The sequence below is a fragment of the Sebastes umbrosus genome, chromosome 13 (assembly GCF_015220745.1).
Source record: "Sebastes umbrosus isolate fSebUmb1 chromosome 13, fSebUmb1.pri, whole genome shotgun sequence".
Taxonomy (NCBI): Eukaryota; Metazoa; Chordata; class Actinopteri; order Perciformes; family Sebastidae; genus Sebastes; species Sebastes umbrosus.
Genome location: NC_051281.1, coordinates 10,028,981 through 10,044,093, shown reverse-complemented (window position 1 = coordinate 10,044,093; position 15,113 = coordinate 10,028,981). Strand labels below are relative to the sequence as shown.

General features: G+C 36.1%; 4 protein-coding genes across 4 annotated transcripts; 3 read left to right on the top strand and 1 right to left on the bottom strand.

The window, feature by feature from the left end:
* Positions 1 to 864: 864 nt before the first annotated feature.
* On the top strand, positions 865 to 2,401 carry LOC119500450 (olfactory receptor 6C1-like). Its single transcript, XM_037790165.1, has one exon. It carries the CDS (start codon positions 1,023 to 1,025, stop codon positions 1,968 to 1,970), a length of 948 nt encoding a protein of 315 aa, XP_037646093.1. The 5' UTR covers positions 865 to 1,022; the 3' UTR covers positions 1,971 to 2,401.
* Positions 2,402 to 4,894: 2,493 nt separating this feature from the next.
* On the top strand, positions 4,895 to 6,692 carry LOC119500444 (olfactory receptor 6C1-like). The gene has a single exon (XM_037790159.1). It carries the CDS (start codon positions 5,217 to 5,219, stop codon positions 6,090 to 6,092), a length of 876 nt encoding a protein of 291 aa, XP_037646087.1. The 5' UTR covers positions 4,895 to 5,216; the 3' UTR covers positions 6,093 to 6,692.
* A 2,604-nt stretch (positions 6,693 to 9,296) lies between these two features.
* On the top strand, positions 9,297 to 10,340 carry LOC119500490 (olfactory receptor 6C1-like). The gene has a single exon (XM_037790232.1). The coding sequence runs from the start codon at positions 9,332 to 9,334 to the stop codon at positions 10,280 to 10,282; it is 951 nt and encodes a 316-aa protein (XP_037646160.1). The 5' UTR covers positions 9,297 to 9,331; the 3' UTR covers positions 10,283 to 10,340.
* A 1,271-nt stretch (positions 10,341 to 11,611) lies between these two features.
* Positions 11,612 to 14,547, bottom strand: LOC119500584 (golgin subfamily A member 6-like protein 7). Its single transcript, XM_037790392.1, has 3 exons — positions 12,928 to 14,547; positions 12,775 to 12,836; positions 11,612 to 12,140 (listed from the first exon to the last, which is right to left on the bottom strand). Exons 1-3 carry the CDS (start codon positions 13,676 to 13,678, stop codon positions 11,901 to 11,903), a joined length of 1,053 nt encoding a protein of 350 aa, XP_037646320.1. The 5' UTR covers positions 13,679 to 14,547; the 3' UTR covers positions 11,612 to 11,900.
* Between the last annotated feature and the right edge of the window lie 566 nt (positions 14,548 to 15,113).

Genomic DNA, 15,113 nt, shown 5'->3' with positions numbered 1-15,113 from the left:
AAGAGTCATAGTATAGTATGTCGAAAACTTTCATGAGAAAAAGTCATAGTATAGTATGTCGAAAGATTTCTTGAAAAAAAAATAGTATAGTATGTCGAAAAATTGCACAAAAAAAGACATAGAATAGCATGTCAAAAAATTGCACCAAAAAAATGTCATAATATAGTATATTGAAATTTTTTTGAGAAAAAGTCATAGGATAGTATGTCGAAAAATTTCATGAAAAAAAGTCATAGTATAGTATGACGAAAGATTTGATGAGAAAAAGTCATAGTTTAGTATGTCGAAAAATGTCATGAAAAGAAGTCAACTTTGACTATGTCACGAAAAAAAGTCATAGTACAATATGTTGTAACATTTCACAAAAATAAAGTCATAGGATAGTATGTCAAATTTTATTTTGAAAAAAAGTCATAGTATAGTATGTCGAAAATTTCATGGAAAAAAGTCACAGTATAATTTGTCAAAAAAATTAAAATGTTATAAGATAGTATGTCGAAAATATTAAAAAGTCACAGTTTAGTATGTCGAAAAAAAATCATAGTGTAGTATGTCGAATTTTTGTAAAAAAAAAAAAGTCATTGTATAGTATGTAGAAAAATTTAAAAAGTCAATAATAGTATGTCGAAAAAATTAAAAAGTAATTGTAAAGTATGTCGAAAAAAAGCCATAGTATAGCATGTCAAAATTTTAAAAAAAAAGTCACAGCATAGTATATAAAATATGTAAAAGTCATAGTACCGCATTTCGTAAAAAGTCATAATATAGTCTGTCGAAAAAATAAAAAAAAGTCATGGTATAGTTAATTACTTCTCCACAGGTATTACTGGAACAGAGTTTGAATTCCCAACTGTTGTGTTGTCAAAGCTGTTATAAATAGATGGTGTGGAGGGAAACCAGAGTCAGAGCAGACAGCACCTTAATACCCAACCCCTTACTCTGTAACCACCTAATGTATGCTGCAAACACTGGACAGGTACAAATTTTAAGATTTCAAAACTGTGAAAATTTGCCTTCTAATCATGGATAATGTTTCTGTTGTAAGAGTTTTCACTCTCTCAGGGATAAACGAAACAATGAATTACAGAATCGCTATCTTTTCAATCACTTTACTGTATTACTGTCTGATTTTGTTTGCCAATATCACCGTCATTATGATCATCATCTTCGATGAAAACCTGCACGAACCCATGTACATCTTATTGTGCAGTTTTTGCATGAATGGACTTTATGGGACCACAGGTTTCTACCCCAAATTCCTCGTAGATCTGTTGTCTTCTCCCCAAATCTCATATGAAGGATGTCTTTTACAGGCTTTTGTCATGTACTCATTTGCTTGCTGTGAATTATCCATTCTAGCAGTTATGGCTTACGACAGATATCTGGCTATATGTCGACCACTTCACTACCTTTCTATCATGACTAAGAGGAGGCTCTCTGGGCTGATATGTTTCTCCTGGCTAACACCTTTAAGCATTTTCTCCATCATTATTTTTGTGACATCTACACTGAGGTTATGTGGTTCAAAAATTCAGAAACTGTTTTGTGTGAACTGGATAATTGTTAAACTTGCTTGCTCTGACAGTGTTTCAAGTGATATCCTCTCATATGCAACCATTATCATTTATGTGCTTCACGGGTTTTTCACTGTTTGGACTTATATGCATATTATTAGAACTTGTGTGCGGTCCAAAGACGACAGGGTAAAGTTTATGCAGACATGTGTGCCCCATTTAGTCTCTTTAAGCACATTCCTCGTTGTAATAGTTTTTGATTTGATGTATATGCGATTTGGCTCCACAGATTTACCTCAAAGCCTTCAAAACTTCATCGCTATAGAATTTCTGCTTATTCCTCCTATGATGAATCCTCTAATATATGGATTTAAACTGACCAAAATACGAAACAGAATTTTAGGTTTAGTGTATGTTGAAAGAAAAATGACCTCTTCCATTAAATGTCAACTCTAATTTATGTATTCTTATTTTATTTTATTTAACAGGGACAATACAGATAAACATGGTTTCATAGGAGTAAGTAATGAAACAGATGTGATGTTTTGTCTTTTTTAAACAATTTAATTTAATGTGAAAAAGACAAATTCTATGTATTTGCTTCAAGATATGTTATGATGTTTTCCTGAAAATGTCTGCAGAATGTCCCAGATTGTGTTTATGAGGACTGCAGGCCTCAATATATGCTTACTAACAAAGCGTTTAATTTATCAATTTAGATAATTTGATTTGTATGCTATATGTAATGTGAATGAATATATGTGTTTTGTTCTGCTCTTGTAACGCAATTAGTGTTTTGTAAGCCAAGAAATTAGTTGCACTACATCATATCATATCATAACATACACACACTAGGGATGTCACAAGAACCGATACTTCGGTACCAAGTCGATGCAAAATTCAAAAAAAGTGACGATACTTTTTTTCTACATTATATTTAATCTCTTTATTCAATTTTGGCTTTGCCGTGCTGTTTGATTTAATGTACACACGATTTGGTTCAAGCATAGTATCGCAGAGCCTTCAGAACTTCATGGCCATAGAATTTCTTTTAATTCCTCCAGTTATTAATCCTCTGGTATATGGGTTAAAATTGACCAAAATTCGAAACAGAATTTTTGGTTTTATTCACAAACAGAAAGAAAGTGTCTAGCCAGTAGTCTGGGTAATTGACGTGTTCCTTCTCTCAACTCATCCATGCTTGAACAAGTGTTTCCAAATGTTTTTTTCCAAGACATTTTCAAATTAATTCAGAATGTTTATGTGGGATAAAACGAAGCGTAATAACCACAGTGTTTATTTAATATAATTATTCCCTGCAAATCCATGTTCATGTCTGATTTCACTGTATCTATGAGCTATGTATATACATGACATACATGTCATGATGGCTAGTACTCCATTATCAAAATGTATTTCTTTTTTGTGTCCCGATCTTTTTCAAATTAATTATTTCAAAGGGGTCTACCTGTGCAACTTCATTGCAGGCACAACATATGTGTTTTAATCTTTGTCCTATCCCATTAGCTGCAGGTTGACATGACGTCTAATACTTCAACATATTGAAATTAAAACATCTGTATTGTAAAGCTTGGTCGCTGTAATTAGTTTGGAAATGTGGAAATGGAGTTTTTAGTTTTAAATTCATCTAAAGCCTCTCCCTGCGAAAATGTGCACAAGTAGTCAACATCTGTAAATCTCTGTTTAGTATATTGCAGCAAACAATACTACATTTTTGCTTAAATCAAACACCACCTCTATATTTTTAAACTCAAGATGAGACATTCAATGCTACTTTCAGGCTTTTGTAATCTGGAGATGGGTGAGTTACAATATTTGCATGCCTGTAGATCTCGAACACACTATTTTTAATTTGATTTACTCCCAATTTATCATATTACATTACTCAGCATAGTAGTAGCTAATCATGTGCAAACCAACCAGCTGTTTTTTGAGTTGTTGCATACATTTTTTTATGTTGACAAATGCTTCTGTGAATTTTCCACAATGTCTTTAACCCTCTGAGACACACAATAGACCCATTTTTGTCTTTCTCAGGGGGGTGGAGGGGGTGTTTAGGGGGTAATAGCAGGTCAACAGTATATGTCACATAGAAGTGGTGTACATGGTCTGAAAGCTGGTTTAATTTGAGATGCAGCTCAGCAATTAAGTGTATAAGAGCTTAGAACATTATGATCGAAGTATATGATGGCCATTCCCATGCTCTAGTATGTCTCATAAGTTGTTGCAGCAATATTTGGGTTGATATCATTTGTTACACAGATTTAGTGCTAAATTTAATGAGTCTTTTACCTTTCGAGAATTGATAAAAATGATCAATAATCCCTACAAAATACCACATTAAGACATCAATTCGGGGATCCACAAGAGTCTTGGCTTTACAGTTATATCCAATTTATGCAATTCCAAGACTGTTTAGGGACCCCAGTGTGCAGAAATATTCAAACACACCATTTTTAGAATAGGCAAAAATAACAAATTTATACTGCATTAAAAAGAAATGCATGGTTTGCCCAAAACTAAATATGATTATCATAAAGTGGGAATGTCTGTAAAGGGGAGACTCGTGGGTACCCACAGAACCCATTTTCAGTCACATATCATGAGGTCAGAAGTCAAGGGTCCCCTTTGAAAATGGCAATTTAAAAAAAAAAAAAGAGTCATAGTATAGTATGTCGAAAACTTTCATGAGAAAAAGTCATAGTATAGTATGTCGAAAGATTTCTTGAAAAAAAAATAGTATAGTATGTCGAAAAATTGCACAAAAAAAGACATAGAATAGCATGTCAAAAAATTGCACCAAAAAAATGTCATAATATAGTATATTGAAATTTTTTTGAGAAAAAGTCATAGGATAGTATGTCGAAAAATTTCATGAAAAAAAGTCATAGTATAGTATGACGAAAGATTTGATGAGAAAAAGTCATAGTTTAGTATGTCGAAAAATGTCATGAAAAGAAGTCAACTTTGACTATGTCACGAAAAAAAGTCATAGTACAATATGTTGTAACATTTCACAAAAATAAAGTCATAGGATAGTATGTCAAATTTTATTTTGAAAAAAAAGTCATAGTATAGTATGTCGAAAATTTCATGGAAAAAAGTCACAGTATAATTTGTCAAAAAAAATTAAAATGTTATAAGATAGTATGTCGAAAATATTAAAAAGTCACAGTTTAGTATGTCGAAAAAAAAATCATAGTGTAGTATGTCGAATTTTTGTAAAAAAAAAAAAAGTCATTGTATAGTATGTAGAAAAATTTAAAAAGTCAATAATAGTATGTCGAAAAAATTAAAAAGTAATTGTAAAGTATGTCGAAAAAAAGCCATAGTATAGCATGTCAAAATTTTAAAAAAAAAGTCACAGCATAGTATATAAAATATGTAAAAGTCATAGTACCGCATTTCGTAAAAAGTCATAATATAGTCTGTCGAAAAAATAAAAAAAAGTCATGGTATAGTTAATTACTTCTCCACAGGTGTTACTGGAACAGAGTTTGAATTCCCAACTGTTGCGTTGTCAAAGCTGTTATAAATAGATGGTGTGGAGGGAAACCAGAGTCAGAGCAGACAGCACCTTAATACCCAACCCCTTACTCTGTAACCACCTAATGTATGCTGCAAACACTGGACAGGTACAAATTTTAAGATTTCAAAACTGTGAAAATTTGCCTTCTAATCATGGATAATGTTTCTGTTGTAAGAGTTTTCACTCTCTCAGGGATAAACGAAACAATGAATTACAGAATCGCTATCTTTTCAATCACTTTACTGTATTACTGTCTGATTTTGTTTGCCAATATCACCGTCATTATGATCATCATCTTCGATGAAAACCTGCACGAACCTATGTACATCTTATTGTGCAGTTTTTGCATGAATGGACTTTATGGGACCACAGGTTTCTACCCCAAATTCCTCGTAGATCTGTTGTCTTCTTCTCCCCAAATCTCATATGAAGGATGTCTTTTACAGGCTTTTGTCATGTACTCATTTGCTTGCTGTGAATTATCCATTCTAGCAGTTATGGCTTACGACAGATATCTGGCTATATGTCGACCACTTCACTACCTTTCTATCATGACTAAGAGGAGGCTCTCTGGGCTGATATGTTTCTCCTGGCTAACACCTTTAAGCATTTTCTCCATCATTATTTTTGTGACATCTACACTGAGGTTATGTGGTTCAAAAATTCAGAAACTGTTTTGTGCGAACTGGATAATTGTTAAACTTGCTTGCTCTGACAGTGTTTCAAGTGATATCCTCTCATATGCAACCATTATCATTTATGTGCTTCACGGGTTTTTCACTGTTTGGACTTATATGCATATTATTAGAACTTGTGTGCGGTCCAAAGACGACAGGGTAAAGTTTATGCAGACATGTGTGCCCCATTTAGTCTCTTTAAGCACATTCCTCGTTGTAATAGTTTTTGATTTGATGTATATGCGATTTGGCTCCACAGATTTACCTCAAAGCCTTCAAAACTTCATCGCTATAGAATTTCTGCTTATTCCTCCTATGATGTATGATGAATCCTCTAATATATGGATTTAAACTGACCAAAATACGAAACAGAATTTTAGGTTTAGTGTATGTTGAAAGAAAAATGACCTCTTCCATTAAATGTCAACTCTAATTTATGTATTCTTATTTTATTTTATTTAACAGGGACAATACAGATAAACATGGTTTCATAGGAGTAAGTAATGAAACAGATGTGATGTTTTGTCTTTTTTAAACAATTTAATTTAATGTGAAAAAGACAAATTCTATGTATTTGCTTCAAGATATGTTATGATGTTTTCCTGAAAATGTCTGCAGAATGTCCCAGATTGTGTTTATGAGGACTGCAGGCCTCAATATATGCTTACTAACAAAGCGTTTAATTTATCAATTTAGATAATTTGATTTGTATGCTATATGTAATGTGAATGAATATATGTGTTTTGTTCTGCTCTTGTAACGCAATTAGTGTTTTGTAAGCCAAGAAATTAGTTGCACTACATCATATCATATCATAACATACACACACTAGGGATGTCACAAGAACCGATACTTCGGTACCAAGTCGATGCAAAATTCAAAAAAAGTGACGGTACTTTTTTTCTACATTATATTTAATCTCTTTATTCAATTTTGGCTTTGCCGTGCTGTTTGATTTAATGTACACACGATTTGGTTCAAGCATAGTATCGCAGAGCCTTCAGAACTTCATGGCCATAGAATTTCTTTTAATTCCTCCAGTTATTAATCCTCTGGTATATGGGTTCAAATTGACCAAAATTCGAAACAGAATTTTTGGTTTTATTCACCAACAGAAAGAAAGTGTCTAGCCAGTAGTCTGGGTAATTGACGTGTTCCTTCTCTCAACTCATCCATGCTTGAACAAGTGTTTCCAAATGTTTTTTTCCAAGACATTTTCAAATTAATTCAGAATGTTTATGTGGGATAAAACGAAGCGTAATAACCACAGTGTTTATTTAATATAATTATTCCCTGCAAATCCATGTTCATGTCTGATTTCACTGAATCTATGAGCTATGTATATACATGACATACATGTCATGATGGCTAGTACTCCATTATCAAAATGTATTTCTTTTTTGTGTCCCGATCTTTTTCAAATTCATTATTTCAAAGGGGTCTACCTGTGCAACTTCATTGCAGGCACAACATATGTGTTTTAATCTTTGTCCTATCCCATTAGCTGCAGGTTGACATGACGTCTAATACTTCAACATATTGAAATTAAAACATCTGTATTGTAAAGCTTGGTCGCTGTAATTAGTTTGGAAATGTGGAAATGGAGTTTTTAGTTTTAAATTCATCTAAAGCCTCTCCCTGCGAAAATGTGCACAAGTAGTCAACATCTGTAAATCTCTGTTTAGTATATTGCAGCAAACAATACTACATTTTTGCTTAAATCAAACACCACCTCTATATTTTTAAACTCAAGATGAGACATTCAATGCTACTTTCAGGCTTTTGTAATCTGGAGATGGGTGAGTTACAATATTTGCATGCCTGTAGATCTCGAACACACTATTTTTAATTTGATTTACTCCCAATTTATCATATTACATTACTCAGCATAGTAGTAGCTAATCATGTGCAAACCAACCAGCTGTTTTTTGAGTTGTTGCATACATTTTTTTATGTTGACAAATGCTTCTGTGAATTTTCCACAATGTCTTTAACCCTCTGAGACACACAATAGACCCATTTGTGTCTTTCTCAGGGGGGTGGAGGGGGTCTTTAGGGGGTAATAGCAGGTCAACAGTATATGTCACATAGAAGTGGTGTACATGGTCTGAAAGCTGGTTTAATTTGAGATGCAGCTCAGCAATTAAGTGTATAAGAGCTTAGAACATTATGATCGAAGTATATGATGGCCATTCCCACGCTCTAGCATGTCTCATAAGTTGTTGCAGCAATATTTGGGTTGATATCATTTGTTACACAGATTTAGTGCTAAATTTAATGAGTCTTTTACCTTTCGAGAATTGATAAAAATGATCAATAATCCCTACAAAATACCACATTAAGACATCAATTCGGGGATCCACAAGAGTCTTGGCTTTACAGTTATATCCAATTTATGCAATTCCAAGACTGTTTAGGGACCCCAGTGTGCAGAAATATTCAAACACACCATTTTTAGAATAGGCAAAAATAACAAATTTATACTGCATTAAAAAGAAATGCATGGTTTGCCCAAAACTAAATATGATTATCATAAAGTGGGAATGTCTGTAAAGGGGAGACTCGTGGGTACCCACAGAACCCATTTTCAGTCACATATCATGAGGTCAGAAGTCAAGGGTCCCCTTTGAAAATGGCAATTTAAAAAAAAAAAAAAGTCATAGTATAGTATGTCGAAAAATTTCATGAGAAAAAGTCATAGTATAGTATGTCGAAAGATTTCTTGAAAAAAAATTAGTATAGTATGTCGAAAAATTGCACAAAAAAAGACATAGAATAGCATGTCGAAAAATTTCATGAAAAAAAGTCATAGGATAGTATGACGAAAGATTTGATGAGAAAAAGTCATAGTTTAGTATGTCGAAAAATGTCATGAAAAGAAGTCAACTTTGACTATGTCACGAAAAAAAGTCATAGTACAATATGTTGTAACATTTCACAAAAATAAAGTCATAGGATAGTATGTCAAATTTTATTTTGAAAAAAAGTCATAGTATAGTATGTCGAAAATTTCATGGAAAAAAGTCACAGTATAATTTGTCAAAAAAATTAAAATGTTATAAGATAGTATGTCGAAAATATTAAAAAGTCATAGTATAGTATGTCAAAAAAAAGTCACAGTTTAGTATGTCGAAAAAAAATCATAGTGTAGTATGTCGAATTTTTGTAAAAAAAAAAAAAGTCATTGTATAGTATGTAGAAAAATTTAAAAAGTCAATAATAGTATGTCGAAAAAATTAAAAAGTAATTGTAAAGTATGTCGAAAAAAAGCCATAGCATAGTATATAAAATATGTAAAAGTCATAGTACCGCATTTCGTAAAAAGTCATAATATAGTCTGTCGAAAAAATAAAAAAAAGTCATGGTATAGTTAATTACTTCTCCACAGGTGTTACTGGAACAGAGTTTGAATTCCCAACTGTTGCGTTGTCAAAGCTGTTATAAATAGATGGTGTGGAGGGAAACCAGAGTCAGAGCAGACAGCACCTTAATACCCAACCCCTTACTCTGTAACCATCTAATGTATGCTGCAAACACTGGACAGGTAAAAATTTTAAGATTTCAAAACTGTGAAAATTTGCCTTCTAATCATGGATAATGTTTCTGTTGTAAGAGTTTTCACTCTCTCAGGGATAAACGAAACAATGAATTACAGAATCGCTATCTTTTCAATCACTTTACTGTATTACTGTCTGATTTTGTTTGCCAATATCACCGTCATTATGATCATCATCTTCGATGAAAACCTGCACGAACCCATGTACATCTTATTGTGCAGTTTTTGCATGAATGGACTTTATGGGACCACAGGTTTCTACCCCAAATTCCTCGTAGATCTGTTGTCTTCTTCTTCCCAAATCTCATATGAAGGATGTCTTTTACAGGCTTTTGTCATGTACTCATTTGCTTGCTGTGAATTATCCATTCTAGCAGTTATGGCTTACGACAGATATCTGGCTATATGTCGACCACTTCACTACCTTTCTATCATGACTAAGAGGAGGCTCTCTGGGCTGATATGTTTCTCCTGGCTAACACCTTTCTGCATTTTCTCCATCAGTATTTTTCTGACATCTACACTGACGTTATGTGGTTCAAAAATTCAGAAACTGTTTTGTGTGAACTGGATAATTGTTAAACTTGCTTGCTCTGACAGTGTTTCAAGTGATATCCTCTCATATGCAACCATTATCATTTATGTGCTTCACGGGTTTTTCACTGTTTGGACTTATATGCATATTATTAGAACTTGTGTGCGGTCCAAAGACGACAGGATAAAGTTTATGCAGACATGTGTGCCCCATTTAGTCTCTTTAAGCACATTCCTCGTTGTAATACTTTTTGATTTGATGTATATGCGACTTGGCTCCACAGATTTACCTCAAAGCCTTCAAAACTTCATCGCTATAGAATTTCTGCTTATTCCTCCTATGATGAATCCTCTAATATATGGATTTAAACTGACCAAAATACGAAACAGAATTTTAGGTTTAGTGTATGTTGAAAGAAAAATGACCTCTTCCATTAAATGTCAACTCTAATTTATGTATTCTTATTTTATTTTATTTAACAGGGACAATACAGATAAACATGGTTTCATAGGAGTAAGCAATGAAACAGATGTGATGTTTTGTCTTTTTTAAACAATTTAATTTAATGTGAAAAAGACAAATTCTATGTATTTGCTTCAAGATATGTTATGATGTTTTCCTGAAAATGTCTGCAGAATGTCCCAGATTGTGTTTATGAGGACTGCAGGCCTCAATATAAGCTTACTAACAAAGCGTTTAATTTATACATTTTTATCATTTCATTTGTATGCTATATGTAATGAATATAAAGTTTTTGTTTTCAAGCAAAGACATTTGTTGCACTTCATCATATCATAACATACACACACCTCTCTTACACATATCAGAAGATGTATTCTCTGTGTAGAAGATTACAAAATAAATCGTTGTCTTAAACATGATAGCTTTTGTTTGGGCCTCATTGTAAATGTAATTAATAGAATATTTACATCATAGCATAAAGCAGCCTTCACATTTTCACACCAGCTGAACCTTGATGACTATCAGAATTATTTACTGAGACAAAGCTCCTCTGAAGCCACATTATACAACTGCTTTCACAGGATGAATGAGTATATTTATCTTCATTCATGCAAATATGCCAAGTAAAGCTACACCTTAAACCTGCAGTACGCAGAATGTTTTTGGCATCATTGGGCAACAATTCCATAATAACCTTTCAGCAAATTGTAATTCAAGTGTTTTGAGAGAAAACTAGACTTCTGCACCTCCTCATTGCTCTGTTTTCAGGCTTTAGAAAATCTAGCCTGTGACCGGAGACTTTGACCAATCACAGGTCATTTCAGAAAGAGCGTTCCTGTTCATTCAACGGAGGCAGCCTAGCTGTCTCTGAGCAGCTGTCAATCACTCGCAAACTCCGATCAAACGGTCAAACTAGGCAGCGTTAATTAAATATGAATCAATATTCTGTTACTGTAATATCTATTTCATTACCAGCTCCGGCTGGTGGGCGGTGCTTTGTTTTTCCTCAACTGATCTCAACATGGCGGTTAGGTCACAAATTTTCTCATTTTACAACTAAACGGTACACTACAAGATGTTTCTGAAGGTGAGAAATAGGCATTACAGTAAGAGAATATTGATTCATATTTGATCAGCGCTGCCTAGTTTGACCGTTTGATTAGAGTTCGTGAGTGATTGACAGCTGCTCAGAGAATGCAAGGCTCCAGCTCGGCTCTGATTGGTTGTGGTCTGGGGGATCTTGCAGATGCCGTTAGGAGCACCGGAGGACGTGATTTTTTTCAGATAACATGCACTACAGTCAGGATATAGTGACAGTTTTATAAAAATAACTTTTTTAATCATATTTGCTCCATTCTTGCCTACTGCTGCTTTAAAGGTTTAGAATAATTTCAACCTCATTACATTTAAAGAACAAACATCCACACAGATGTCTTCATTTATTTTCTCTGATCAGAAATGATGTGGGCAAGAACAGACCTTGCTTGATTGAGAAATAACTTAATGGATTCACACTGAAATCTGCTCCCCATCCATCATAGGTCTTAACCCAGGAGTTTTATGTCCATGGTGACTCAAAATGCATCTCATGTCTCATGGTAGATTCTCACTTGCCTTTGGTGTCCGACTTAATTTTCCCCTGCTGAAGCCTGGCTCCTTGGACCAGTAAGCTGCCCACTAGAGCCCCAGCTGCAGCCCCAACAGCTGACCTGGTAGTCATCCCTGTAGCCAACTTAGAGGAGCCAGCAAGGGCTCCGACTGCAGCTCCCAGCGCAGCGCCTCCTGCCCTCAGCAACGACGGAGTCCAGTCAGCCTCAAGTTGCCACACTTGGTTAGCAGTCCCTCTCTGTGAACCCAATAAGAATCACTGTATTAGTATACCAGGCTACCAACATTCAGCAATATCAAGTGCACCGTATCTTACACCTGATTAAAATATGACATTTTCTGTAGCACCAGTTGGTCTAAAATTTCCAATCCCGTATAGAGTACGTCAAGATTTGAAAAGCAGTCTATCATTTGCTGGATACATTCACGTTCCCCAGAGGAAACATCTTTGTGATGTGCAAAGGGAGGAAACACTCCAGAACACACAGTTTTATCAATATGGTTAAATTAGTGGTAACTCCTGGCTTCAGAAAACGAAGGCTACAATATTGTAACCATAGTTCTACAAGCACAGGCGGAGCCCTCTACTGGACACTATGGGTAATGCTCTCCTCCAATCACGAGCATGCATTCACCCACTCAAAATTAGTATAAGCATAGCTGACCAATCAGGATGTACCTACCCAAATATGTGCGGACCCCTTCAGCGAGCAGAGTGGGAGCAATAGGGCCCCCTTGGTAGAGGGCTCCGCCTGTGCTTATATAACTAGGGTTACACTATTGTAACCTTCGTTCTAAGGTTCGTTCGTTCCTCTACTGGACGCTATGGGTACAGTGGGTGGAGCCCGATGAATGTACGCCCTGTCACTCACCTTCTCATGCACCATGATGTCATTGTCCAACACTACCAGCCTTTTCTGTTCTGTCTCTGTAACTTAAAGAGGTTAGTGACATTTACTTAAATAATTACACCAGACTCAGGATCATTTATGCTATCATTATGCTGCTGATGAGGTTGTACTCACTGGGTTTAACAGTGTCTCCATAGTGGCTCAATGGCACCGTGAACGCCCATTTTCGTTGTCGGGCGAGCTCCTCTAATGACTCGAGGTCCGACATTGTCTTCCTGTGGTGGTTACTTTTGTTAAAATGCACAGTTTTTGTTTCAGTTTCTTTTCTCTGATAGCGCCTCTGCATCCCTTCGATCGTGGCCTTCAACACCTTCTTTGTATCTTCATTTTCTCTCTTCAGCTGTTCAATTGTCTCTTGAAGCTCTTCTGCTTCTCTTTTGTGATTCATCATCATTTGATCCATCTCTTTATCTTTCTTCTCACACTTTTTCTTAAAGCCTTCCATCTCTTGCTCTTGTTCCTTCACTCTTTCCTCGAGCACTTCCTTTTCCAGCTCACTGCTTTGCTTTGTAGCTTTAATCACATCGTCTTTCACAGCACATCTTTCACTCAGGCTTGTTGTCAGTCTGTCTTTCCCCATCATGACTTGTTTGAGCTGGTTGTTCTCCCGCTCGGCCTCCACTAATCTTTTGCCAATCTCTTCTTCATAGTCTTTCTTTTCCCTCTCTTCTGACTCCCTCGCCGCTTTCAGAGTTTCAATCTGCTCTTCTTTCTCTTTAGCTGTTTTAATCATGTCCTCTACTATTCTCTCCTTCTCCTCGGCTGCTTGCCTCAGCAGATCGTTGTCCCTCCTCGCCTTCTTGAGTTGTCTTGCTTTCTTTTGGGAGCTTTGATCCAGTTTCCTGTTGCTTTCTTGGAGTTTCATAAAACTACGCAACAACAGTCCGGTATCATTCGCAACCTCCGTTTCCTCAATCTTCGCCAGCAGTTCTCTAACCTGAATGTCTCCGACCTTGTTTGAGTTATTGAAAACATGATATCTGTTCCCACATTTGTCCACCAGCCACTGAAGGGCAGGCCATCTCTCGATGTGCTCCTCAATGGGAGTGACTCCCAGTTTGTCTCCCCAAGTGAACAACACGATGACTCGCGTCCACACCCAGACTCCGAGCAAGCTCAAGTGTTCCTCCGCTTTCAACCGGTCCGTTTCAGTGAACGTTTCATCGCTGCGTACGACCACCAGGACGGCGTGGGGAATGGGGGCACACAGAGATGCACTGTGGGTAAAGTGCTGTTGGACCTCCTGTGGAGTTTCCTCTGAGCAGTATCTGCCATGCCAGCCAGGAGCCTCGACCACAGTGACACGCTTCTTATGAACGTCACTGCGTCTCTCGATGCACTGTGGTGTCGGAAGTCCAGCAGGAAATACTTCCTCTCCAAGAATGGCGTTTCCAGCCGAGCTCTTCCCAACCTGCTTTGGTCCCACGATGAGAACTCGAAGCGTTGAGATCAGAGGAGACTCTCCTGGATTTAAAAAAAAAAATGCAGGATTTAGGCAACAATATTATCTTGGAATAATCTCATGTTTGGATGCACTTTGAAAAAGGGAGGTTAAGAAAGGTAAGGGGAACCCGAACTCTTTCAAAAGGGGAAAGCTTTGTTTTAAAGGACCAGTGTGTAGAATTTAGTGGCATCTAGCGGTTAGGTTGCAGATAGCAACTAACTGAATACCCCTCCGCTCAACCCTCCCTTTCCAAGCGTGTCGGAGAAACTACAGTGGCCTTCAGGTAACATAAAAACACAAATGGCCCTCTCTAGAGCCAGTGTTTGGTTTGTCCGTTCTAGGCTATTCATGGCAGAGCAAGATTGCGGACTCCGTGAAGAGGACCCGCTCCCTTTGTAGATATAAGCAGCTCATTCTAAGTTAACAAAAGACATAGTTATGAATATAATATTCCATTTCTGCTAATAGATCCCCCTAAATCCTACACACTGGCCCTTTATAACAATTATTAAGTTCGAGAGTATATCTAACTGTAACTTTACCTGCATTAACTGAGTTTTGGCCACTTTGGGGCAGCAAAAACAAGCTGAGAACGCAACACAGTATGATGTATTACCACCATTTTTTTGGTCCCCACCCATTACTGAGGGGAATATCAAGCTCTTTAGCGGCTAAATGTTTTTGCAGCTACTTTTTTTGTAGAAAGTACTTGCCTGTCGTGCCCAAAAGCTACACTATGAGAGCAGTGAGAATGAACCAAAACAGTAAATTTGCAGGCTGGAAAATCAAAACAATGAGCTGAAATAAGCTAAAGAACTGCAGAGTCAGATGATAATTCTTTGAAAGTTCATCACAA